Source organism: Liolophura sinensis, chromosome 3 (genome assembly GCF_032854445.1).
Source record: "Liolophura sinensis isolate JHLJ2023 chromosome 3, CUHK_Ljap_v2, whole genome shotgun sequence".
Classification (NCBI taxonomy): domain Eukaryota; kingdom Metazoa; phylum Mollusca; class Polyplacophora; order Chitonida; family Chitonidae; genus Liolophura; species Liolophura sinensis.
In genome coordinates, this window is record NC_088297.1 from 1,780,553 (window position 1) to 1,805,636 (window position 25,084).

A 25,084-nucleotide genomic window follows, 5' to 3' on the forward strand; every position below is an offset into this window, starting at 1 on the left:
AATCCTGTGTGTGTGTGTTTTTTTTAACACAGGTAAACGATTATCAGTATTTTATACAGTAATTTTATAGGCCTTTTTACTCAGCAATTTTCAGCATTACACCTGTGTCACGTAACTTGCAAATATGGAGGAAATTCAAGTTTTTCGCAATTTGATCGCAATTTGCGGTAAAAGTATGCACTGACGGACATAAATGAGACCGGATTTGTAATCAGGACGTCAAACTGTGCCAGGCGAAATGTTTAGAATAACAAAATTCAAAGCTGTTTTTTTATTTTTTTGGGGTCACATGGCATTTTTACCTGATAGCGAGCTTATATAAAGTTTAACCTACAACCTCCTCATAAACAGGCTAGCCACTTCTAGGCTTTGTGTAACTGCAGTCTCAGTTTGCAAAACGTAAGTTTACCAATGTTTCACAAATGTCTGATGAGCCAATTTCTCAAAAAATTCTCCACAATTTTAGTGAGAATAATTATAGTCTGAGCAGACACAATAAATTAAAATTGTCCACATAGTATAAATAAAGAAAAAAAATGTTTTGCCATCAGCAGATTTAAATTTTCGGGGTGGGGGGTGGGGTGTGTTTGTAAGCATATTTCTTGCTGCCTCTTTGTTTAATAAGTGGAATCGTGTAGACATTCAAAATCTAGACTTTGGATCAAACGTTTTTAGTGACACTGATTACAAATGTAAAATTCATGTGTTGTAAGTCTGTGACAAGCTCCTTTGCAAATGGCATTATTTATTTACTTATTTATTCATTTCGTTAGTATTTTATGCCGTTTTAATTTTTTTAACTCAAAAACATTTCACTCATACGGTGGTGGGAGGAAAACGGGCAGAGCCGAGGGGGGAACCACGACCATACGCAGGTTGTTGGAAGAACTTTCCATGATTCCTCCAAATGGTAGGCCCAGTTACAAAGCCCGGTCGCCTAACATGAGGGACATGTGTTAATGTAATGCATGTTTCTAACACGTTTTATGTTGCAATCAACCACAGTTAGTAATTTGGTGTAATTCCCTCGGGGAAATCTCTAACATTTTGGACTGAACACAGTGTGCACTTCGGGGCCCAGCTGTTCGAAAACGTATAGGCTAATTCTGGGACTAAGCTATCTTTAGAATATTTAAATTTTAGCCAAATTCAGCAGTCAATGAAGTTTTCCAAAGTCAAAGTATAACACCAGCAGTCTTAATTCATATCTAATATTGTAGTAAATACTTTTTAGGCTGGGTACAATACTTTATACTTGGCTTAAAGTGAAACCTGGTAAAAATAGTCTTAAACCAGGTTTGAACAGCAGGGCCCAGAAGGATTTTCACAGCAATTATTGTAAAATGCCGTATTAAATAACTTGTATGTCTCAATAAACTGTCACATGTGCTAACGATCTCATTTCAATAAATATGCAAATAGATATATGTGTAGAGAACTTTATTTACGTGGATTTCAATCAATGGATAAATAATTCACCTGTCACCGGTTTGATTGACATGTACAGTAAATATATTTCATATTTGTCTTCTTGAACCTTGGTATTTCATTGTTCCAGAGTAGTAAAGAAAAACATGTGATATAAAATAAATACAATTTGAAGGCACTTTTACATTATCTCCGAGTTACAATGCTCCATGTATAAATGATTGCGGGCATAGCTATCGTGAACAATGTCTATGTTTTAGGTAAGGGGTGACTTCAAACAGTAGAATCTGTTCAAATCATTCGTGTGTCCATCTCACTCGTGAATAGGAGTTCTTGTCAAAAACTTAGTATGTAGTCTATGCTATTTCAGGGTATAGATTTGTGTGATTGGTGTGTTTTCGCCGAACTCTAAAATATTCCACTTGTACGATGGCAGCCAGTAATATGGTCGGACGAAACCCGGTAGAGCCCGGGGGAAACCCACGATCATCCGCAGATTGTCAACAGACCTTTCCCACATCAGGGTATAGAAAACGTTCGTCCACAAGTCACATGGACACTATGTCAAGCAGTGTCCCAGCACATAATAGCGTCCATCAGCGTGTGCCTGAAGCACATAACCTTTGTATTGCATGCATGGCATCAGATTACGCCTGTTCAAATTGGTACATATCCAAAAGATATTGGATTTTAGTAATGCCTGATATCAGAACTCAGTGTACTGCACAGCCAAAAATATATCGTTTGTCCAATACATTTTATTTGTCTTTCTTTTCAGCGATCACCAAGGTTGAACAAACAAATATTTAGAAAATCTTTATCCAGATATGGTGGCTTTCACGTGAATTCATGATAGCTGAGTGCATAAACATATGCACTGTTACTGGATCAACGACCTCAGTTCAATTACATGCTCACGAAATCGGAGCCCAATATGACGTGCAAACCGCTGTTATTACATTCCGTAAGAAAATCCTGAATTTTTAAAAAACCTCTCGTTCACTTCATGCATCTTCATTCGGGCGTTACCGTTGGTGCCGGAAACGCTGGAAACGCCGGAGTCGTCGCTGAGGAACGCCTTATTCAAAAACCCCTCGGCCTCACTATTAGCATGATGAAATCCCAAGCTTGTGCCCTTGGAACCATGTTGGAAGCCGTGTTTCTCGCTATGGTGCTGATTCTTACCATCCTTCTCTGTGGTCCTACTTTTTGTTTCGGTGCCGACACGAGCGAGGCTATGGTTTGCCACATTCTCTTTCTGTTGCCGTGTTTTTTGAGGCCTTCCGTTTTCGGTGTAGCCTCTGTTAAGCTGGCCTGTCCATACATACCCCGGCTGCCAGTTACGATCTGTATATCCGGCCACTGAACCCAGAGGAGTAATTTCAACATATCCAGTTTCCTTTGATAAAGAGAGAACATAAGATAATAAAAGACATTTAAAAATATTAAGGAAAAAAAAACAGGTAATATTTCCGTCCTAAGATCAAGTATCAGTTTTAAGCCTCCAACAGAGGGTGAATATGGTGATATGATCGAAATAATACAGCAACTGACATCAAACCTCAATGAGATATTCGTAGTGGGAAGGTATGTCATCAAACTGCGGATGGTCGTGGGTTTCCCCCCGGGCTCTGGCCGGTTTCCTCCCATCATAATGCTGCCCGCCGTCGTATAAGTTAAATATTCTTGAGTACGGCATAAAACACCAATCAACTAAATAAAATAAATAAATCAATTAGATATTCAAACAAAGAACCCATTAATTTAAAATGTACAGTTGGGAAACCAATTTCGCGTCAACTGACGTTTAACGCCAGGCTTAGGAGGTTTTCGCCTCTGTGACAGCGGCCAGGTTTATGGGTGAAAGAAGCAGTCGCCATCTGTCCAGTACATAAACCTGGCTGAATTTCTGACTTAAAGCGGCATCCGAAACACCGGGATCTCGATTCGAACACTTGACCTCATTGGTTTTAAGGGCTTGACAGTCGCTGCAAGCACGTGCTGTGCGCAAGTGCCCTAGCTATAGTCTTGAAAAATTCGCAAGCCAAAAGACTGATCCATACTAAACAGCAGTACGGGTCATAAGACACGCTGTTCAAAGACAATACCCTAATGTAAACCTCAGTTCTTTAGACCGTCTTGATTGATTTATTTATTTATTTGATTGGTGTTTTACGCCTTACTCAAGAATATTGACAACTACGGCCAGCGTTATGATGGAAGGAAACCTGACAGAGCCCGGGGAAACCCGCGATAGACCTTCCCACACATACCTACTGGATAAACATGTTCCTAATTGCTTGACATTAATTATTACCGAAGTTTCATCCATTGGATCCTTAGGTTGCCTTCGGCATTTCAATAGACAACAGACAAGAGACGGGGCTAGGACGAGCAACCCAAATCCTGCCGACATCCCCGCTAGGATACCAGCCCATTCTGTGGGAAGACAAAATAAAGCAAAATACAAACAAAGTTCGCACCAGCTCTCTAAAAACATGCTATGTAAAAAGAAGTAAACGCGGTTTTCGCAGATTAAAGAACATTATTTGTTACTGAAATAGGATTTTCAGATCAGGGTGTCATTTTATTTGGAATATTGTTTATTGGCGCACAACTAAACACCGTCAAGTTACCGCCAATATGCTGCCATATTAGTTCAAATTTAGTCGAAAATGATTGTTTATGTACACGGCAACCATCTCACAAGGTTCAGATAGCCACAACACGGGCGAAATCTGTGCCTGACTAATTTGTTTCTGGATTTTTCTTGCCAAAAATTTAACGCGATTAAATTACTGGATAAATTAATGGATTAAGTTATTGGATAAAGATTATCTGTTGTGGTTACTCGTGCAGGGGTAATGTTTGAGGAATTTTTGTTGCAGATAACATAAAATCCTTTAATGAAAAATGTTGCCAGTGCGCAATGGGTTTTAGGGTGTCAACACACCGTTGTATTGTAAGTTCCGGTTATTTGGCAAGTTACTCTTGAATAGAACCTTTACGGAAGGAATTTTTTTCAAGTCAGGCATGCAATCACAGCCATAGAGTGTGGTATATATCAGAAGGTTTCGTCAAAGCGAAGAAACGATCAAAGTGAAGAGTGGTTTTGTTCGGAGAACTAACCCACTGACTGATGAGTGTCTGCTCACGCCATGCTACAGCATTTTTCTTCGCATGACTGCGATAACGTTTATACCTGGGGAGTAAACCGACATGGTCAAGGTACGAGTCAAACCAACGGGCTTAGAGCTGTAGTACAAACATCTTTAAGGGCCTATTTTATAACTCATAACGTTCCATCAAACATAGTTACTAGGATAGCATATGCTTCTGCAATATCTTGTCAGGGAAATTACGCCAGGCGCAAATCACTACCACTTTGTGAGTCTCAGATCACTGTTTTCAAATTGGCCGTAACGTTACGCCTGCCTATTAACCGTGACGTCGCACACACACTGACGGTAAGCGCCTCCTTGGCATTTGCGACTAGCCTAATGTTACGACCACTATGAAGAGCAGACCCCTGAGAGAGGGTAGAAGTACGTTATGTGTACAGTGGCACACGATATTTAAGCATTAATTAAACTCATTAACCATTAACGAATTTACTGGGCAAATGACATAGCATGCTCAAAATGCACTTTTAATCGGTAATTTCATTGTTTCAGCATAATCCTCAACTGTAGCGAGTGAAATATATTATTTGCATATTACCTTCCCACACAGATGTAGGTGGCGCCGGATCAGTTGTGTTCACGCCCGTGTTGACCGTGATGTTCATACCAGTGGTGACTTCGTCTGTTGTCATGGTAACTGTGACTGTGTCGTTACGTACTCTGTATGAAGTTGGCTTTATCGATGTGGTTGTAGGGATCGTTTGCGTTGTACCTGGTTCACGTGGTTTACTTGTATGCACAGTAGATGTACTCGGTGGTTCAGTTGTTGTTGCAATTCCTATTGTAGTTGTTTCTTCATCTGTTGAAGTCGAACGGGAGTTTGTAGCTGTTGTTGGTACAATGGACTTGATTGTTGATGGTGTGCTGGCTGATTTATCTGTACCTGCTACTGATGGTGGAGTTGTGCCAGTTGTACTTGCAGGCACTGTCGTCGCAGGTTGAGTTGCACTTGTTGTAGATGTTAGCAAGGTCGTCACTGGTTCAGTTGTACTTGTTGAAGTTGTAGGCCCGGACATCTCTGGTGGAGTTGTGCCAGTTGTACTTGTAGGCACTGTCATCGCAGGTTGAGTTGCACTTGTTGTAGTTGTAGGCACGGTCGTCGCTGGTGGAATTGTTCTTGTTGTAGTTGTATGCACGGTCGTCGCTGGTGGAATTGTTCTTGTTGTAGTTGTATGCACGGTCGTCGCTAGTGGAGTTGTACTTGTTGTATATGTAGTTGTAGGCACGGCCGTCGCTGGTGGAGTTGTACTTGTTGTAGTTGCAGGCACGGTCGTAGCTGGTGGAGTTGTACTTGTTGCAGTTGTAGGCATGGTGGTCGCTGGTGGAGTTGCACTTGTTGTAGTTGTAGGCACGGTCGTCGCTAGTGGAGTTGTACTTGTTGTAGTTGTAGTTGTAGGCACGGCCGTCGCTGGTGGAGTTGTACTTGTTGTAGCTGTTGGCACGGTCGTAGCTGGTGGAGTTGTACTTGTTGCAGTTGTAGGCATGGTGGTCGCCGGTGGAGTTGCACTTGATGTAGTTGTAGGCACGGTCGTCGCTAGTGGAGTTGTACTTGTTGTAGTTGCAGTTGTAGGCACGGTCGTCGCTGGTGGAGTTGTACTTGTAGTTGTAGGCACGGTCGTCGCTGGTGGAATTGTACTTGTTGTAGGTGTAGGCACGGTCGTCGCTAGTGGAGTTGTACTTGTTGTAGTTGTAGTTGTAGGCACGGTCGTCGCTGGTGGAGTTGTACTTGTAGTTGTAGGCACGGTCGTCGCTTGATGGGTTAAACACGATAAACACGCGTTTTGTTTTTTATCGGTTTAGTATACAAAAAAAACACTATGACGCACTACATTTTTTTATTATCGGTTATGTATACAAAAAAATACGCGATGACGCACTACGTTTTTGTTTTATCTGTTAAGTACACAAAAAGGTAAATAAGATCAGAAATTTTTCTAAATACTAACACCAACGCATAGCACAACGCATATATTACTTTGTTTAGTGGACAAAAAAAACTTACCGGGTATGTTGGTTACGAAGTTGTAACATGTTTCGCAGCACAGATTAGCAATTTGGTTGTTGTAACAGCTTGCTGCTGTAATGCCAGCACAGTTCGAGGCTCTGTCACCGTATTCACAGTCAGCTACCAAGATGAACAGTGAGAACCAGTCAGACTGCAGTCATTTGTTCATTTATTATTATTTCAATCATTTCAAAGTAATTGCTTCAGTTTATTTTCTTGCGCCACTGTCAACATAGTCAGCCGGTGTACCTAATCACCATGACACAGTGTATGTTCCCGGGTAATAACATGGTGATAATACAATTAAAGACGTACGGTGTGGTTAGTATAGCCAAAACAGCAACGACAGTATGATAGTTGACAAATGGTCAAACGTAGCCCGTTAAATGCAGCCACAGTATAGAGGTTAAGGCCAGAACAGCGACGACAGTGTGACAGCTGGCAAATTTCAAACATAGCCTGTGAAATACGGCTACAACATAGGGAGTAAAGCCACATCAGCGACGACAGTGTGACAGCGGGGAAATGATCACAGGTAACCCGTGAATACGTCACAGCAAAGAGAGGAAAGCCACAACAGCGACGACAGTGTGACAGCTGGCCAATGGTCAAACGTAGCCTGTGAAATACGGCTACAACATAGGGAGTAAAGTCACAACAGCGACGACAGTATGACAGCTGGCAAATGATCACACTTAACACGTGAATACGTCACAGCATAGAGAGGAAAGCCACAACAACGACGACAGTATGACAGCTGGCAAATGGTCAAACGTAGCCTGTGAAATACGGCTACAACATAGGGAGTAAAGCCACATCAGCGACGACAGTGTGACAGCGGGGGAAATGATCACACTTAACCCGTGAATATGTCACAGCATAGAGAGGAAAGCCACAACAGCGACAACAGTATGACAGCTGGCAAATGGTCAAATGTAGCCTGTGAAATACGGCTACAACATAGGGAGTAAAGCCACAACAGCGACGACAGTGTGACAGCGGGGGAAATGGTCACACGTAACCCGTGAATACGTCACATCATAGAGAGGAAAGCCACAACAGCGACAACAGTATGACAGCTGGCAAATGGTCAAATGTAGCCTGTGAAATACGCCTAAAACATAGGGAGTAAAGCCACATCAGCGACGACAGTGTGACAGCGGGGGAATGATCACACTTAACCCGTGAATACGTCACAGCATAGAGAGGAAAGCCACAACAACGACGACAATATGATAGCTGACAATTGGTCAAACGTAGCCTGTGAAATACGGCTACAACATAGGGAGTAAAGCCACAACAGCGACGACAGTGTGACAGCGGGGGAAATGGTCACACTTAACCCGTGAATACGTCACAGCATAGAGAGGAAAGCCACAACAGCGACAACAGTATGACAGCTGGCAAATGGTCAAATGTAGCCTGTGAAATACGCCTAAAACATAGGGAGTAAAGCCACATCAGCGACGACAGTGTGACAGCGGGGGAATGATCACACTTAACCCGTGAATACGTCACAGCATAGAGAGGAAAGCCACAACAACGACGACAGTGTGACAGCTGGCCAATGGTCAAATGTAATTTTATTTATTCATTTGATTGGTGTTTAAAACGGCGCGTGAGAAGTTTTCACTCAGGAGAAAAAGATCTGGATTTCCGATGAACGCAAGCGAAGTATATCACCAACCATTATCAGTCACATTACAAATTTCCTGACATAAAACCGAAACAGAAATGGAGACAGCTAAATTCGACCACACGACATCAGTATTCACAGGCCTGATAATGGTCGGTGTGGCATTGATTTATTTTGCGATCTCGGTGCAATATGCAGACAACACACGCACACAAACACGCACACACGCACACACGCACTCTCCACCTCATCCACCTCATCCACTCACATGAATCAAAATGATGCTATGTTTTATGTGTATCCACACGCCACTAACATTATCTCAAACTGAACATCATTAACGTGGCCGAAGGAGTTAGCACGCCAGCACGGCGCAGTGAACCGTGAGCCTCTCAATGCGGTCGCTGTGAGTTCAAGTCCAGCTCATGCTGGCTTTCTCTCAAGCCGTACATTGAAAGGTCTGTCAGCAACTTGCACGGTTTCCTCCCACAATAAAGCTAACCGCCGTCGTGTAAGTGAAATGTTCTTGAGTACGGCGTAAAATATCATTGAAATAAATAAATAAATAAATCAAATCAGTAACGTGTATAAATACCCGGAAGATGGACTCTCTTGAATCCGGCGCAAGTTCCGCAGCAAAGCTCCTCGTTGTCAGGAAAATAACATTGTCCAGGTGTTATAGCACTGCAACTTGGGGACTTGTCTCCAAACTGACAGTCTGTTAATGAGAACCAGAAAACAAATTATTGCATGAAATGTTTTTTTGTTTTCTAAAACACGCTAACACATCTGTATACTCCAGATGGACACGATGAGCAAAACGTTTGCCTTTATAGAAAGCCATATTGTTGTAAAGTTGTTTTACACATGTTAGAACCCGTCGGAAAGAAAAATCTCACAAATCGTCGTTCATATGTCAATTCCCCGTGGAGATCGGACTAAAGCTGAGGTAAAATCTCAACGAGTACATAAACCCTCGAAGTGTACCTGTCACCCAGAAAGAGTTATCTTCTCTTGTATTTTGTACTCAATATTTTTAGATTATTAATGATATTCTAAGAAACACCATCAACACATACAAAAAAAAAAAAAACCTCTACTAAATGAAGGGGAGAAACCATTTTTAAAGAACTGGAGTATACCAACCCCCTGCCCCCTTCCACCCCACCCCGACTCCCTCACGTGAGACGTTCTATTAAATCTGGGCCTCAACCTGACATTTTGTGTTTTTTTTTTTCATTACAGCCTTTGGTATGAAAACATACTATAGAATGAATTTAATTTTCTAAATGGATTGATAACTGAATTTTCCCTCGGATAGATTAAGAACTCTTTTTTTATGGAATTAAACAGAATTAAAAATTTCTTACAATAAATTTATATACTTACTGGTGATGCCTGTTTGTATGGTGGGACAAGATTCGCAGCACCTTTGGTTATGACTTTCTTGATAGCAAACGTCACCTCGAGACTGAATCATCTGTGCGCATGTCAAGTTCAGCCCGCTGATGATTCCCGGATATTCTCCAAGCGGACAAAAGGCTTTGGATATAAAATTAATGTGCTATTTATAAAGCGTGTTTGTTTGTTTGTTTGTTAAGGTTTTATATCCACATTTTAACTTTATTTCGGTTTTCCCCTTGCCAGAACTCTGCTAACCACGTGGACGTTTTGTGGTGCTGCCTCACTGGAATGACATGCTTGTTATATACGACATCCCACCCAATCACAGTACACGTGTGCGGTGTCGTTTTTCTTTTCTTTTTTTTTTCTTTTTTTTTTTAATTTATATCCAGAAACCAACTTTAAACTTCAAGAAAGACACATAAAGCAGTTGAATTCAGCCACTCGGCCCACGCGGCTAAAACATCAATGAGCCAAAACACCAAGCTCCAGACAAAGCATCAAGGTCCAGACAAAACATCAAGCCCTAACTAAAACACCAAGCTCCCGCCAAAACACCAAATTCCAGCCAAAACATCAAGGTCCAGCCAAAATATCAAGTTCTAACTAAAACATCAAGCTCCACGCAAAACACCAAGCTAAAGCTAAAAAAAAGTTTCAAAACAAAAAGTTCCAGTTAAAACATCAGCCGCAGCCAAAACACCAAGCTGCAGCCAAAACGTCAAGTTCCAACCAAAAAACCAAACTCCAGCCAAAACGTCAAGCCCCTGTTAAAACCCCACGCCCTAGCCAAAACACCAATCGCCAATCAAAACACCAATTTCCAGCCAGAACTCCACGCTTCGGCCAAAACACGAAGCTCCAGCTAAAACACCAAGCTTCAGCCAACACATCAAGCTCCGGATAAATTATCACTCTCCAGGCACAACAGCGCTGCCAATGTCATTTGGTTTTCCAGCGTTTCCCGCATAATACAGGAATGGAACAGCAATGCTGCCTTCACATTAATCGCACATTCCGGTCCAAATACACAAATGTTTGCTTTACTCTTACCAAATGCTCATGGTGTCACACATGCCTTCAGCTCAATATGCAACCACTTACTCATGCAGTCACGTGAATCGGACGTCTAATGAATAAAATCTCAAAATATTGATTGCAGAATATTAACTTTAGTCATAAAATTAAAGATTAAAATGCACCACTGTGAGAATTTGGTATAGCTAGTTCAAATTAGGTGTACTCCTCGTTTTTCTAAATTAGGAATGTCACACTTGGAAATGTAGTCGACGTTTCAATGAATTCAGAATTAAAAACTAAAATTGAGGAATATTTCAAGTAAATGATAAGCACATTTGGCTGATGTGTTAATGCATAAAAACCAGGTAATGACAGGTGATATGAAATCGTGCGGAGACATGTAATGGGTGTATTCATGAATTTTTGTCTGTTTCTTTTAATAGCCAGTCGCATTTATTCAGCTCTCTGCAAAATCTGTCATCTTCGATACCAAAATTGCCTTTAGTCGGTGACACGGGGGCCTCCGTGGCTCAGTCGGTTAGCTCGCTAGCGCAGCGTAATGACCCAGGAGTCTCTCACCAATGCGGCCGCTATGAGTTCAAGTCCAGCTCATGCAGGTTTCCTCTCCGGCCGTAAGTGGGAAGGTCTGCCAGCAACCTGTGGATGGTCGTGGGTTTACCCCGGCTCTGTCCGCTTTCCTTCCACCATAATGCTGGCCGCCATGATATAAGTGAAATATTCTTGAGTACGGCGTAAAACACCAATCAAATAAATAAATAAACTAGTCGGTGACACGTAACACTACATGCTCTGCATATGGCTCTGTTGAATATTCATATTCTTTCAACGAAAAAAAGTTAGGACACTCTTTTTAATTCATAATGTTAAACCCCATAAGCTCAGTTTTGACGGCGAAGAACTCACGAGCTGGACTTGAACTCACATTGGTGAGCGACTCCTGAGCCATTACGCTGAACTAGCGCGCTGAGCTAGCGCGTTAACCAACTGAGCGACGAAGGCCACCTAGTATCATAAAACCTTGATCAGCGAATTTTATTTTATCTCCTGTGTTATACCTGGTACATCCGGGGCGTCAGCACTGTACACGCATGCGCCACTGTCACACCACTGAAATAAAAATGAATGCTGACTCAGGCACACATGGAACGAAAAATTATAAATAAATAAATAAATAAGTAAATAGTGCGTTTTGGCGGCAAAACAAAAACTACTTTTCTTTACTTGTGACAGCAAGAACTCATTGCCTCGGGTGACGGAGAACAGAGTTTGACACCGTTCTCAAAATTTGCTCGCGTATGTGACCGTGGAACACAAATTATTTAGCTATTTATCTGAATGGTGTTTTAAGCCGTACCCAGGAGTATTTCACTTATACGACGACAGCTAGCATTATGGTGGGAGGAAACCAGACACAGCCCGGGGGAAGCCGACGACCGTTCGCAGGACGCTGTGAGGTCTTACCTCAGACACAGTACAGCTCAAGCAAAGCAGAGCATTGTAGGGTGAATCTGGGATTAGGACAGATGTTTATCTTAATCTCAGGCTTAAAGAAAATATTCGTAAGTGTCCTCCAGAGACCTGGAAAAAAGATTTATTTTCATCATTTTCTAACTTTTATTTATAGGCTTTTATTTATTTATCCGTTGTAGATTAACGTCACACCCTTGAACTGTTTACTTATATGAGGGATGCGGTCGCTGGGAGTTCAAGTCCAGCACATGCTGGCTTCCTCTCCGGCCTTACGTGGGGAGGTCTGTCAGCAACCTGCGCATCGTTTGGGTTTCCCTCAGGCTTTGCCCGGATTTTCCCCACCATAATGTTGGCCGCCGTCGTATAGGAGAAATATCCTTGAGTACGTCGTAAAACACCAATCAAATAATAAAATTAATAGATATCTGAAGGCAGGAATGGATAAACCATGATGTACATCAAGACAGCTAAGGGAACGTCGGACAAAAAAAAAACAAACACTCACAGTAAGAGACGGGATAATTTCTATACATTTAGACACGAAAAGCTGAAAAGAGGAGTGAAATTTAAGGAAACTATCCTACCTTATTCGGCCCACAAGACGTCCCACGAGCCGGCACGGTCTTCCTACACCCATTAGTTCCCGGAATGGAACAGAATAGGCCACCACATATTTCTGGGTATGACGTCTCGTTATAAAAGCTCTGGCGAGCAGAAATAGAACAATTCATATATATATATATATATATAGGAACAATATTAATTCTTTCAGGCAATTGATAAATAAAAGAAATCTGTTTGTTGTACTATGTGAGTGGCTTTATAACTCGAAACTGTATCATGTGGCCCGTCAAAAACGTTAGGCAACTATTTTTGATCACATTTGAGAATTTAAATTGGTATTTTGATTACTAATACAGGCAAAACACACACCCTGCAAAACGTAGAACCGGTTCCTAAGTAATAGGCGCACTGAGTGTCAATGCTGTACTGTTGACCAGGGGGGACTTGAAGGTGAGGGGTCAAGGCCGTTGGGTCCAGAGAAGGGCTCTCGACCAGCAGACAGTTGTTCGCATCACTGAAAAAGGTAATAAACAGATATTCATTGTGTGAACAAGGAGTTAACCAAAAAGGTTTCTTTTTTGTCTATACGTATAATATGAAACAGAGTTTTTTGTTTTTTTGTTTTGTTTTTTTTTTCTATGTAACAAATAACGGATTTCTCGTCGAGCTGAGTGTTAGCTGTAATCCCGTGGACATAGTTATGATAGAGGTATTTATGATCTTCGTGGTGTAATGTAACATATCATGACTTCACCACAGTGACGATCTAGCATCAGTCAGACAAGAAATCATTACATGTAACTTGTTTCCGGAATACATAAATGTATGCAAAGAGATTGAAATGCTCTCTTTGCTAATAACTTCTTGTCACTTCATAAACATTAATCGCGCCTCGATGTCTTGTTTATTCTAAATCTTTCTCCGCAAATATGATATCTAAGAAAGCTCGAAATCAAATCAAATCTGACCCTCTACGTCGGGTGACAATTTCCAAGCGATGACTATCACCCGTACAGTTTGTGTCCAGTGGAACATGTCGATCCGATCGTACATGCAAATTTGATCGTTTTCTTAGTATTTTGGTCATTGAAAGTAGACTGGTTACTGTTAAATTATTGTGTTGGTGCTGAGATCAATATCCAGCATCTGGTTAGCATGCTGGTGTGAGAGCCGCTAATCGTCGATCGTTCTGGCTTCCTTGTACGCTCGTACCTGGGAAGGTCTGCCAAATATACTTATATAACCTCAATATACTAAACTTGTATCAGTTATAAAACTGTGGAAATCCCTCGGTATAGAAACAGAGATTATGGAAAATGTGCTGAATATTTATCTTGTTTCGCAGCATGCGTAAATGCTTTGCTCCCCTTCAGGAAATAACCCCGAATTATAATAAATACTTACTAATGGGATTTCTAGTAACACTAAAAGATAAAACATCCAAAGGGACCAGCACAAAATCATTAATTTATAAGGACTAGTATAGGAGATTAATACATCCAATATTTACATACTTGTCGAGGCTGTCAATCTGCTTCCGGAAGTCTGAAACGGAACAAGGAGAGAAATACCAGGGGTTCTGCGCAGTCGCGTCCGTTGACAGGCCGGAAGAAGGTGCCATTATAAAGCTGTCAGTAGCCTGGCACGCGTTGTTGTCTCCGTCGTGAACAGCTCCGAGGCTAAAGTTGGACAAAACATAACGCATTAAGGGAAGACGGAGTAAGCAATATGAGTTTTCATTTCATCTCGTTTGTTTTGTTCATTAAAAACGTTATAAAATTCAAACGTACTAACCAAATAAAGCTTTCTGTATGTACCAATAATAGCCCATATTATTGGATTTTTAGAAAATATCAGAGTTGTGCCAGCAATATTTTCAGAGCTAAAATGGCAGTGAAGTGTGAAAAACGTGAAGTGCACCACAATGCAAATTATACAACCTTTATTGCCGATTTTAAATCAGTAAATGTGCAAAGATGAGGATGATATTGCCATTGGGCTATTCTTAAATAATAGCATAAGTTCATATATATATATATATATATATATATATATATATATATATATATATATATATATATATATATATATGTGACGTGTAATTCTTCTCACTTTCAAAAGCCACTCACCTGTGACCCAGTTCATGAGCTGCTACCGTTGCACCGTTGAAATCAAACCGGTTCTCAGAAATCGATGTGCTCGCCTGACCACATATGGCACCTACGAAAGCTAAACCTAGGAAAAACAAAGAGGAGCAAATATATAGAATTTTTTATAATATAATTAAAAACGAGTAACAACGATGTGCACATGTAGAGCTGATCAAACAGGAGCCTCTCACCGAGGCGTTCGCTGTGAGTTAAAGTTCAGTCTGCACTGGCACCCTCTCCAGGTGTACTTGGGAAGGTCTGCCAGCAACATGTTTCCTCCTGTGTCTGTTGGGTTTCCTTTCAACATAATGTTGGCCGCCGTCGTATCAGTGAAATATTCTTGAGTGTGCAGTAAAGCATCAAACAAATAAATTACTGAATAAGTATATAACACAGAAGCTTGTAGTCATTCACACAAGTTATGCATATAGCTATAGCGTGAAGTCAAATGGGCTATGGTAAACAACGCACACGAAAATGGGGTTGGTTCTCGCTCACATCTTAGTGTACATTTTTTTTTTGCATGGAGTTGTCGCCCTGGGGACAAACTGTTACTTCGTCGTCACATAACTGAAATATTGTTAAGTACGCCATAAAACTCCAAGGATGTATATCTACACCTATTTATTGGGTGGAATAAACATATTTAAGTTAAAAACGGATATAAGTTACCTGCATTTGCGGTGCTTCCTTGATAAAAAAGGTCAAAACTGAAAAAAGAAAGTGCTACGTTGTTAATGGATTACAATATTCACAAAAGACAGAATATTCCAAACTAGCATGATATGAGAACAAACGGGGAGTACTATTGGTAATTCTGCATATTTATGCATTTATTTATTTGATTGGCGTTCTACGCTGTACTCGAGAATATTTCACTTATACGACGTCGAACAGCATTAGGGTAGGAGAACATCCCACAGAAGTCGGGGGAAAGACACGACAGTCCGCAGGCTGCTGGAAGACCTTTCCACGTATAAATTTTGTACACAGACAAAGTTTAATGATCAGTCCCCGCAACTTCTGATTACATGTTGGCTCAGTGTTTAAAAGCCAAGACCAACGAAATTTGATTAAGTTTCAGTTGTTCCTAGACCCTTTGTCATAAAACTATGACCCCCGCCCATTTAAATCAGTTTTAATATGTGATTGTCTTTGACACATCACGAGTGTATGCTGAGGTTAGTATCATAACGGTGTTACACCGTCTACATACATCACATGCCTCACTTCCGGTGTAGAAATCAGTTCACTAATCGTTTATAATAAAACTGACTAAAGCGGACAAGGATTATACATATCTAAAAAAGCATCTAGAAACAAATGAAACTCAGTCAAGCGTTGTTGGTATTGTACTTTAATATTAAACGGTGTTCATTTTCCATGAGTTTTCGATTTTACCTGACTCTCAAAGGAACACGTTTCAAATCATTATGTTACATTAATGTTAATGATCGAATCCCCTACACCAAATTTATTCAGATAGGAAGATTGCGTCGTTGACAGTTCAAAGGAAAGCTCTGAAATTCGAGCATGTTCTGTTGACAAATGGCCACCCTAAAGACTCACGCGGTGAAAAGCATCACGTGGTCTGATTGAGGCAAATCCGTGCGACCTTGTACCCATGTTGTGAATGACGTCAACGCCTGATCCGCGTCTACCAATGGTCGACTGGCGTCATCCGGGTTATTTGTCGATATTCCGGCTGTCCAATTGGATACAGCAGGATCCTACAAAATTAAGCGGAAATGAATTCAAGCAGTGAAGGTTATTCCTATATTTTGCAAATTAAAAAAAAAAAATCTGTATTCGCATTGTCATGATAAGTCTTACGTATGGATTCATTAGCTATGTTATGCTACAATTACTTTAAGAGGCACAACTTTTCCGAAAAGTTTTGACAAAAAAATCCATATTCGCTAATCAAATCATATTTTTTTGTGTTTTCCTAGAAGAACGCCATTTGGTAATTATTACACTAGTACTTGTACTATTAATACTGCTGATGAAATAATACTAAAGTTAAAATTAATAAATTTTAGGAATATTTATTGCCGATTTTTTATACTAAAACATGTACAGGCGAGGATGGTATTTTATGAGACGTGTTTATTTACGTTTTTTTCTGCCTGAAAAAGTAACCAAAATGTTTTTTCGGTCCACACTGGTCGATTTTTGGTCCAAAATCCCCACTATAACCTCCGTATGCCTAAATGATTGGGAAAAAACTCTGCGAATTATTATTGTTGGAAGCTCAAATCACGCAAAACGACCGTTACATGAATGCCGCGCTACGCTTGCAAACTGCCCTTGGACACTGTGAAAAGCAGTATGATGTATAAATGATCATCAATACACAGTTGACATAGGTCATACACTTTTCATTTCAAATGTTCTCATTAAAAGGTGTAAAATCCCAATCGCTCATATCAAAGCTCACCTCCACAATCAGCAGGCCACTGTACAGAACGTTCAACGCCAGGTCAGTCTCGTTTATGTTCTTATAGCGCAAGTCAATCTGAAACAAAACAAATGCTTGATCTGCTCAAAGAAAGAAGTAGCATCTGGAGAGCCGTCATTTCTTTTCCATTATCGTGGGCGACATTTGTTCAGATCCAATTTTTTATTCATTTCAAGGGCCTCCGTGGACCATCGCGGCGCAATGATCCAGATAAGTCTCACAAATGCGCTCGCTGTGAGTTCAAGACTAGCTCATCCTGCAACGTGGTATACCAGCAACGTGCAGATGGCGGTGAGTTTCCGCCGGGCTCTGCCCGGTTTCCCCCCGCCATAATGCTAACCGTCGTCGTATAAGTGAAATATTCTTCATTACAGCGTAAAACGCCCATCAAGAAAGAAAGATAACTATTCACGTCAATAAGATTTTACACCGCCAGAAGCAAATAATATTTGCAGTTCAAGAAACAGGAAGATCTCGGTGAAAAGAATCAGGACAGCAGACAGACTCCTGACAAAGAGCCAAAACGACACCGACAGAGGGATACTCAACCAGGTGACCCCAATAGTAAGAGGTATGTCCTCTGTAAACAGTGTCCCGCCTTATGTTCGTCAGTCATCAACAGCCACTGCGCTGATATCGGACAGAGATAATGTGGTTGCGTAAATTGTGTCTTATCATTCTATTCCCGCGTGTATGGTGGGCGGGGGGAATTGTAACATAACCAGTAATAGTTTTCTTGTAAATCTAACAGGTTTTTTTTTAGGACATACACGTCTACAAGCACATACGTCTGTTACATCAACCTCGTTTTCGCCGTCACACCGTGACTTTAAGGGAAAGGAACTCTTAAATCGAAGTAAACATCACCTAATATACCATTTAAATCTTTGCAAAAATATCCTTTCTTTTATTTTTCTTACATTTTTTGTGAAGAGATTCAAAGGATAACAAACTTTGGAATTCTATGGTGGCCTCTATGGACCATACTATTACAGTTTAGGAACTCTGACGGCAGAGGATTTTTTTTCCGACTGTAATCTCGACACTAAATGCTGGAATAACTCTTTTTACACGTGAGTAAAAAATTACTGAAATAATGTTCTCCAAAATTCCTGCCTTCTGGTCAACATTAGGTAAAAAAGGTGATGTGACGTCAGAGTTCCTAGATACTGTCAATATAGCTCGCAAAACCCTCTTTAAAACATCTGATAAAATAATTGAAAGTATTTCTACGCATAATTTGCAGTTGTTTGTCTGATGAACTTGACTTGTAGGTCAGTCTTGCTTTTTCATCGAACTACAGTTGTACAAATACATCTCCATTTTGGGAGGCAGCAATAGAGGAGCAAAGGCGATGACTGAATAATTAACTGGCTTTCTGCTGTTGTTTCCAAGGTTTTTGGACAACCTGTACGCATATATTTATTTATTTATTTATTTATTTATTTATTTATTTGATTGGTGTTTTACGCTGTATTTAAGAATATTTCACTTATACGACGGCGGCCAGCATTATGGTGGACGGAAAACGGGCAGAGCCCTGGGGAAACCCACGACCATCGGCAGCTTGCTGGCAGACCTTCCCACGTATTGCCGGAGAGGAAGCCAGCATGAGCTGGACTGGAAGTCAACGGCCGCATTGGTGAGAGACTCCTGGGTCATTACGCTGCGCTAGCGCGCTAACCAACTGAGCCACGGAAACCCCTGGTGCGCATGTAGGAAAGACAAGAAACTCACTGCATTCAGGATGAAAGCGTAGTACTGTGTAATCCTGGATAAGGTCAAGGTTCGTCGCTCAGTCGGGGTGGAGGCTTCTGTTCTTTCATACCAGCTGGAAAAGACAGGATTCCATGTTTGGCATAAAGTTACCGATGTGTTAACAGGACTGGATGTAATTCCACTGATCTCTCAATTTTATTCTGAACATGTCTCCTTACGTATAATACAGCTCACGACACATACACACACATAATGTCAGTATCAACAGACTTGAAAAAAAAAATCCGCTTTTTAAGAGCCTACATCGTTTAACGCTTGCTTATTCTTGAAATATGCAACAGAGAAACTTTCCACACCGAACCTAGGTTAAAAACCATATGTTATAGTCTCGTTAGCTTTCCAAAGAAACACAGCTTACAAACTGAAAACAGAAGAATCAGTGACCATCATCAGCTCAACGTTGTAGTTGATTTTTGTGGCCTGTCGCCGTACGCGTCTGAGGGTTTCGGGTACACTACGGGGAATGGAGTCTGAAATAAGATGTAACTTTGTATTGCAATCTTGTAAGTAAAAAACCAATTGCCTATGTTAAAAAATTAACATTACTGCATTTTTACATAATTTTGTTTAAGCCATGGTGACTGTGTAATTTCCTACTATTTAGGCATGTATATGGAGAGTTAGAATAAAACCATAACTGGGGTAAAATGACAGGAGACAGTGTTTCACAGATGTGACCATTTGCCAGCTATCGCACTGTCGTCGCTGCTCAGGTTTTACTCTTTGTGTGGCCCGTCTACAGCTATATGCGACTATTACAGCTTACCAGCATTAACGTATCGTTCAGTTACATAAAATATAGTTATTCAGTATATACAAATATGTATATAAGATTTTCCACACTATATATTTTAAAAGAATTTTCGATTTCCGAGTTCTTACTCGAGGATTAAATGAGGTTTCGCCACGGTATGGCTGGAATTATGTTCACGTGACGTTAAGCCGTAATCAACCGTTCATTCATACGGTTAGCTACATAACAAAGTGCACGTTCTTCATTATAGAGACATGAAGTGAACCAAGGTTTTATCACAATATGACACCGTGTACATTTGTTTCTATTAAGCAAGCAAATGGATGACCTTTTTGACCATGTCCGTGTATGCCTTTGTTAGTTTAATCTATGTGCACTTTGTACAAGTTTTAATATCTGCCTGTATCATCTAAATGTATGTTTTCACAACATCCGGGCACAAACTACAAGCAAGTAATACTCCTCTATACCCAAAAGGCGGTAATATGTACATCTACGAAAGATTATAGTCTTGTATAGATTGGCAAACTGTTTCATATGTAGCGTGCGTTGAGCGGCGTTGACAAACGGCATGAAGTTCTTGGTATCGACTGGTGAATAATGTTGGTCTGTCCGCGACCTGTGAATTGTCGTTGGTCTCCCCGGGCTCAGCCTGGTTTCTTATCATTATAATGCTGACCGCTGAGGTATAAGTGAAATATTTTTGAGTGCGGCGTAAAAAAGCAATAAAATAAATAAATAAACAAAAATAAACAAGCGAAACTGTGTATACTTTGTATAAAAAACGCTCAAAATTCAGAACCTAGAAACATTTGTTTTGTCACTCAGGGCTGATAAAGAGACAGAACTAGTATACCAACCCAAAATGATATAATCGCCGAAGTTTATTGCAGCTGGGTTTATTTTTTCCGCCACATAGTGGGTTTCTCCTTCTCTGTATTTCTGCTCTTGATTTTGTTGTTGTTCTTCTTCTTCTTCTTCTTCTTCCTTGGGATAAACAAGAAGTATTTCCCCTGCCTTTGCGACGATGCCTTCCTATGGCAGATGGAAATAAAAACCAAGATGGCAGCATGTTTCACAACTGGCGACTAGTAGCGACCAACATAGCAAACTCGGGGTTCTGTATTACTGTATGAACCGAAAAATCTACGACAAGCCTCGAGGTTAAAACTGCAAGTACTCGCGGCAGAAAAAAGCCATCTAGCAGCAATATTATCTGCAAACACTACACACATATACAGCGTAAAACTTCAAATGGTACAACGTGGACATCAACTCCCCGGCAAAAGGCCATGGGGAACAAAAACACAATGTAAGTCTAGAGTTTTACGTCAGTCTTTGCAAGGCAATATACTGTCTTATGTCACCTATCTACGTAAGCGTTTTCAGTACAAGACAAAGTGGCGAAGTAAAATAGACCTACAGATGTCGTGTCTATGTCAATTCCCTCACCCGGTACCTCGACGACTTACCAACCTCTCATAGCCAAACAGGAGGTGCATTTCACGAAATATGAAACCCGCTTCTCAACACAAGAACGAGTCTATCTGACCTCAGCTGACATTTCACCTTTCATGAATTTCACGCACGAACAAGCTAATGATCCCACAAATAAGTCGCTCGATATTTCGCCTTTCTTGATTATCACGCCAAACTGGCTAAATGTCTCACGAGGAAGTTGCTCAATATATCTTTTTCAATAATTTTACGCCCAAAGTAGTTGAGGGTCTCACAAAGAAGTCGTTCGATATTTCGTCTTTCGTGGATTTTACGCCCCTACTACCTAAAAGTGTCACGAAAAAACCGCTCTTTATATGATCCGTACTGAATTGCATACCCAAAGTCATTAGGATTGGTTCTGTCCCAAACATACCTGCCTCTAGTACTGTGAGCAATCCGGATGCTTGACATAATACAAGGTATTAATTTTTTATTTAATAAATCAATCACATCAAACAATAAATCGATAAACAATATTGTAGAATGAAACAGTGACATGGTTGGAAAGTTTTTTGTTTTCATTCAAGGGAAAGTTTAATTTATCTCCTTGCTGCACGAAATGTCTGACACCTACCACACGATAAGCACAGGATCCGTCCCTCCTAGGTTCGCATACAACGGCGAAGGCGGCTTTGTTCTCTCTATCTTGAAAGTACCCCACATCCTGTAGAGAAAAAGTCAACTATATTTGTTTGGCGATTTACTCAAAAATATTTCACAAATACGACGGCGACCACCATTATGGTGGGAGGAAAACGGGCAAAGCAAAGGGGGGAAATCTACAATCAGCCGCTGGCTGCTTGTCAGACTTTCACACGTACGGCCCGAGTGGAAGCTAGCGCGAGCTGAACTTGAACTCACAGCCATCGCAATGGTGAGGGAATCCTGAGTAATCTGTAGTATACGTATCTCCTACACGTGATACATAAAGGTAGATAACTCAGACACCAGGATACCTGAACCACTGTAACAAAAACTCGTACGTCATATTTCCCGTAACTAATGCACAAACTTTGTGGAAGCCATTCCGAGACTTGCCATCCAGAACTGGGAAAATATCGACTCTGTCCATGACGGGTGTTCACGTATTTTCAGTTCTAAATGCATACTTTTGACATCAAACGCCAATACAAAGTGGATGTATTTTGCTGTCCTCAATGAATATTACCTTCAGTGTGCTGATTGCCTCCAGCAATATCCCCCCATTGCGCATGACATACACCGACTTGGTGACGTCAATATTTCTGTTACGCTGTAGGTCAAGTTTGATTGGCTCTTCGGAAACTCTCAGCTCACATGATATGTAATCAGGAAAGGTGCTGGTAACGTCGCGTCTTAATCGGTCGCCCTGGCTGTGTGCATCGAGAATTCTCAGCGACACAAGTTCTGTGCAACAAGAAATAAAAATGTTAAAGATGATTTTGTAGAAATACGAGCTGAGATCCATACACATAAATGCTAAAATCACGATGTTCAGTAAAATTTGACTCAACAATGTAATTCTCATTTTTTTTTGGGGGGGGGGGGGGTGCAGGGGTCTTTCTTGGTATATTTTACCAGAAAACAATTTTCTTTACTCGCTACACCCTCGTATTCGGCATGCAGATTAGAGGTTTTAGTTCTTTTAAAGGAACAGCCAATAAAACGCATTGGGACGTGCAGACAGAACACACAAGTTGAGAAACCTTTTACTTTAATAAAAGCATATATAAAAAGGTGTGTAAAACTAAAACAATTATGGAAAATTGGAAAGTTCTCAGAGGTTTGGAAAAAAACATGCTGGGCAGGTAAATGCCAATGTTGAAATGTCGACTGAAAAAATTCTCTGATTATAATTAAGATGTGGATCACCACAAACATGAAACAATGTGCGGCTTGCGTCAAGGATTATATTTAGCTACCTGCTTGGGTTTATCAGGTGAAGCCATCATGAGGTGAACTCTCACAGGCACAGAGTACCAAGATAGCTGTTTAGTTAAACATGTCGGTTAAGCTACTCTTTTACCACTGAGCATTACAGTCTTTATCTTGAATCACCTACGCGTAACTTTAATAGGTGATTCGAAACGCGAGCCCTTGTGGGTCGGGAAAATATACCAGTTCACTCCATTGCTGGGTGGCTGTTACGTGTAAGAATTTAGGGGGTTTTTTTTGTGCTTTTCTTTATGAAGAGGGGACGATCTGGCCAGCGCTGTATTCGGACAGTGAGCGCCCATGTTGTTGAATGCGGACACTTTGACAAGCCTGTTAGTTGAGTATGTATCTATTTGTTTGATAATTGCTTTATGTCGCGCTCAATAATGTTTCACTTATGCAACGGCGGTCAGCAGCAGAGCCCGCGGAAAACTCACGACCATCCGCAGGTTGATGCCACATAATCCCACGTACGAAAGGAGTGGAAGCCAGCATGAGCTGGATTTGAACTCACAGCGTCCGCATTGGTCAACGCGCCGTACTAAAGCGCCACCAACCTCGGCCAAGGATGCCCCCGCTACAGATGTATAACGAAAACGCAATAGCTATGCAAGTGAAATAATGATAAAGCCAACAGGCCTCCATGACATGTAAAACAGTCAAGACCAATATATATGAGATATATCTGAGTCTGCAAAAAAAAAAAAAAAATCTCCATGACATTAAACTTGACATTGTAATACATCAGGGGACATGAAAAGCCCATAGAAGCACAGATAATTGCAGTGAAATGTGAGCTTACGTAAGCTCTCAATTTGCCTGTTGTGTACACACACTTACATTAACGCACGCACACATCAATAGCCGTGTGCTAAGAACGCCAGCGCGGCGCGATGCGTAAAGGCAAGCCTCTCACCAATACAGTCGCGGTGAGTTCAAAGACATGCGGTTTTCCTCTTCGTGGGAAGGCGGGTCATGCGTGAGAAGGTCTTGCAGCAGCCTACGGATGGCTGTGCGTTTCTATCGGAATCTGTATAGTTTCCTCCCACCTTAATGCTGGCCGCCCTGGTATAACTGAAATATTCTATTTCAATCGTAAAGCACCAATCAGGGGAATCAATTACTATTGCACTGTTCGATCCGTGTCAACTTAATGGAGTACTACAAAGAAACACACAACAGAATGGAGACTAAGCAGCGGTGACAGTGTGATGGCAGGCAATTGGTCAGATGTAAACGGTAAAATCCGACAAATTGACAATTTACCTCCGTTAGAATCTAAAGCAAGTGTTCACGTCAAAATGCTTAAAGAACTTACACAATCAGTAGCAACACAGCTTAATCCGGGTTAGGTAGAAATACACACTTCGGCTAGTTTATCAGCAGTTTATTAGGCATTGTTTCAGAACGAAGCAAATGCTTCTCTTATGAAAAGAAAACTGGACACTTTATGTTGACAGAAAAATGTTCTTTGAATTTTACAAATGGGTAGTACTGTTTTACAAATGGGTAGTACTGTTTTACAGATGGGTAGTACTGTTTTACAAATGAACAGTTTTATAAGTAAACAGTTCCCCATGTTTTTTCTCTGTTCATATCAATTATTCAGTTTTCCTCAAAGAGCGCTTATTATTGTTTATGAAATTCATATGTGATACTTTGATTTAATGTAGAAGAGTCCATAACGGAAAATTTCAGTGGAGAAAAACACCAGTGTGGAGAATGCCCTAGATCTCTATCGAACACTCTTACACACTAAACAAATCACATGACTAAACAATTGCTAAGTACCACAG

General features: G+C 40.8%; 1 protein-coding gene across 3 annotated transcripts; it reads right to left on the reverse strand.

The window, feature by feature from the left end:
• Positions 1 to 1,372: 1,372 nt before the first annotated feature.
• Positions 1,373 to 20,846, reverse strand: LOC135463947 (mucin-2-like). Of its 3 annotated transcripts, none has more exons than XM_064741411.1 (17): positions 20,735 to 20,846; positions 19,479 to 19,590; positions 19,079 to 19,172; positions 17,321 to 17,398; positions 16,450 to 16,610; positions 15,553 to 15,590; positions 14,860 to 14,965; positions 14,245 to 14,409; positions 13,100 to 13,244; positions 12,751 to 12,870; positions 11,752 to 11,803; positions 9,641 to 9,793; positions 8,847 to 8,969; positions 6,613 to 6,735; positions 5,149 to 6,360; positions 3,746 to 3,867; positions 1,373 to 2,827 (listed from the first exon to the last, which is right to left on the reverse strand). In XM_064741411.1, exons 2-17 carry the CDS (start codon positions 19,508 to 19,510, stop codon positions 2,384 to 2,386), a joined length of 3,168 nt encoding a protein of 1,055 aa, XP_064597481.1. In that variant the 5' UTR covers positions 19,511 to 19,590; positions 20,735 to 20,846; the 3' UTR covers positions 1,373 to 2,383. The 3 variants fall into 3 exon arrangements, with proteins under 3 accessions (XP_064597481.1, XP_064597480.1, XP_064597483.1); XM_064741410.1 differs by having other exon boundaries at positions 1,373 to 2,833; XM_064741413.1 differs by lacking the exons at positions 15,553 to 15,590; positions 17,321 to 17,398; positions 19,079 to 19,172; positions 19,479 to 19,590; positions 20,735 to 20,846 and having other exon boundaries at positions 1,373 to 2,833; positions 16,450 to 16,582.
• Positions 20,847 to 25,084: the final 4,238 nt, after the last annotated feature.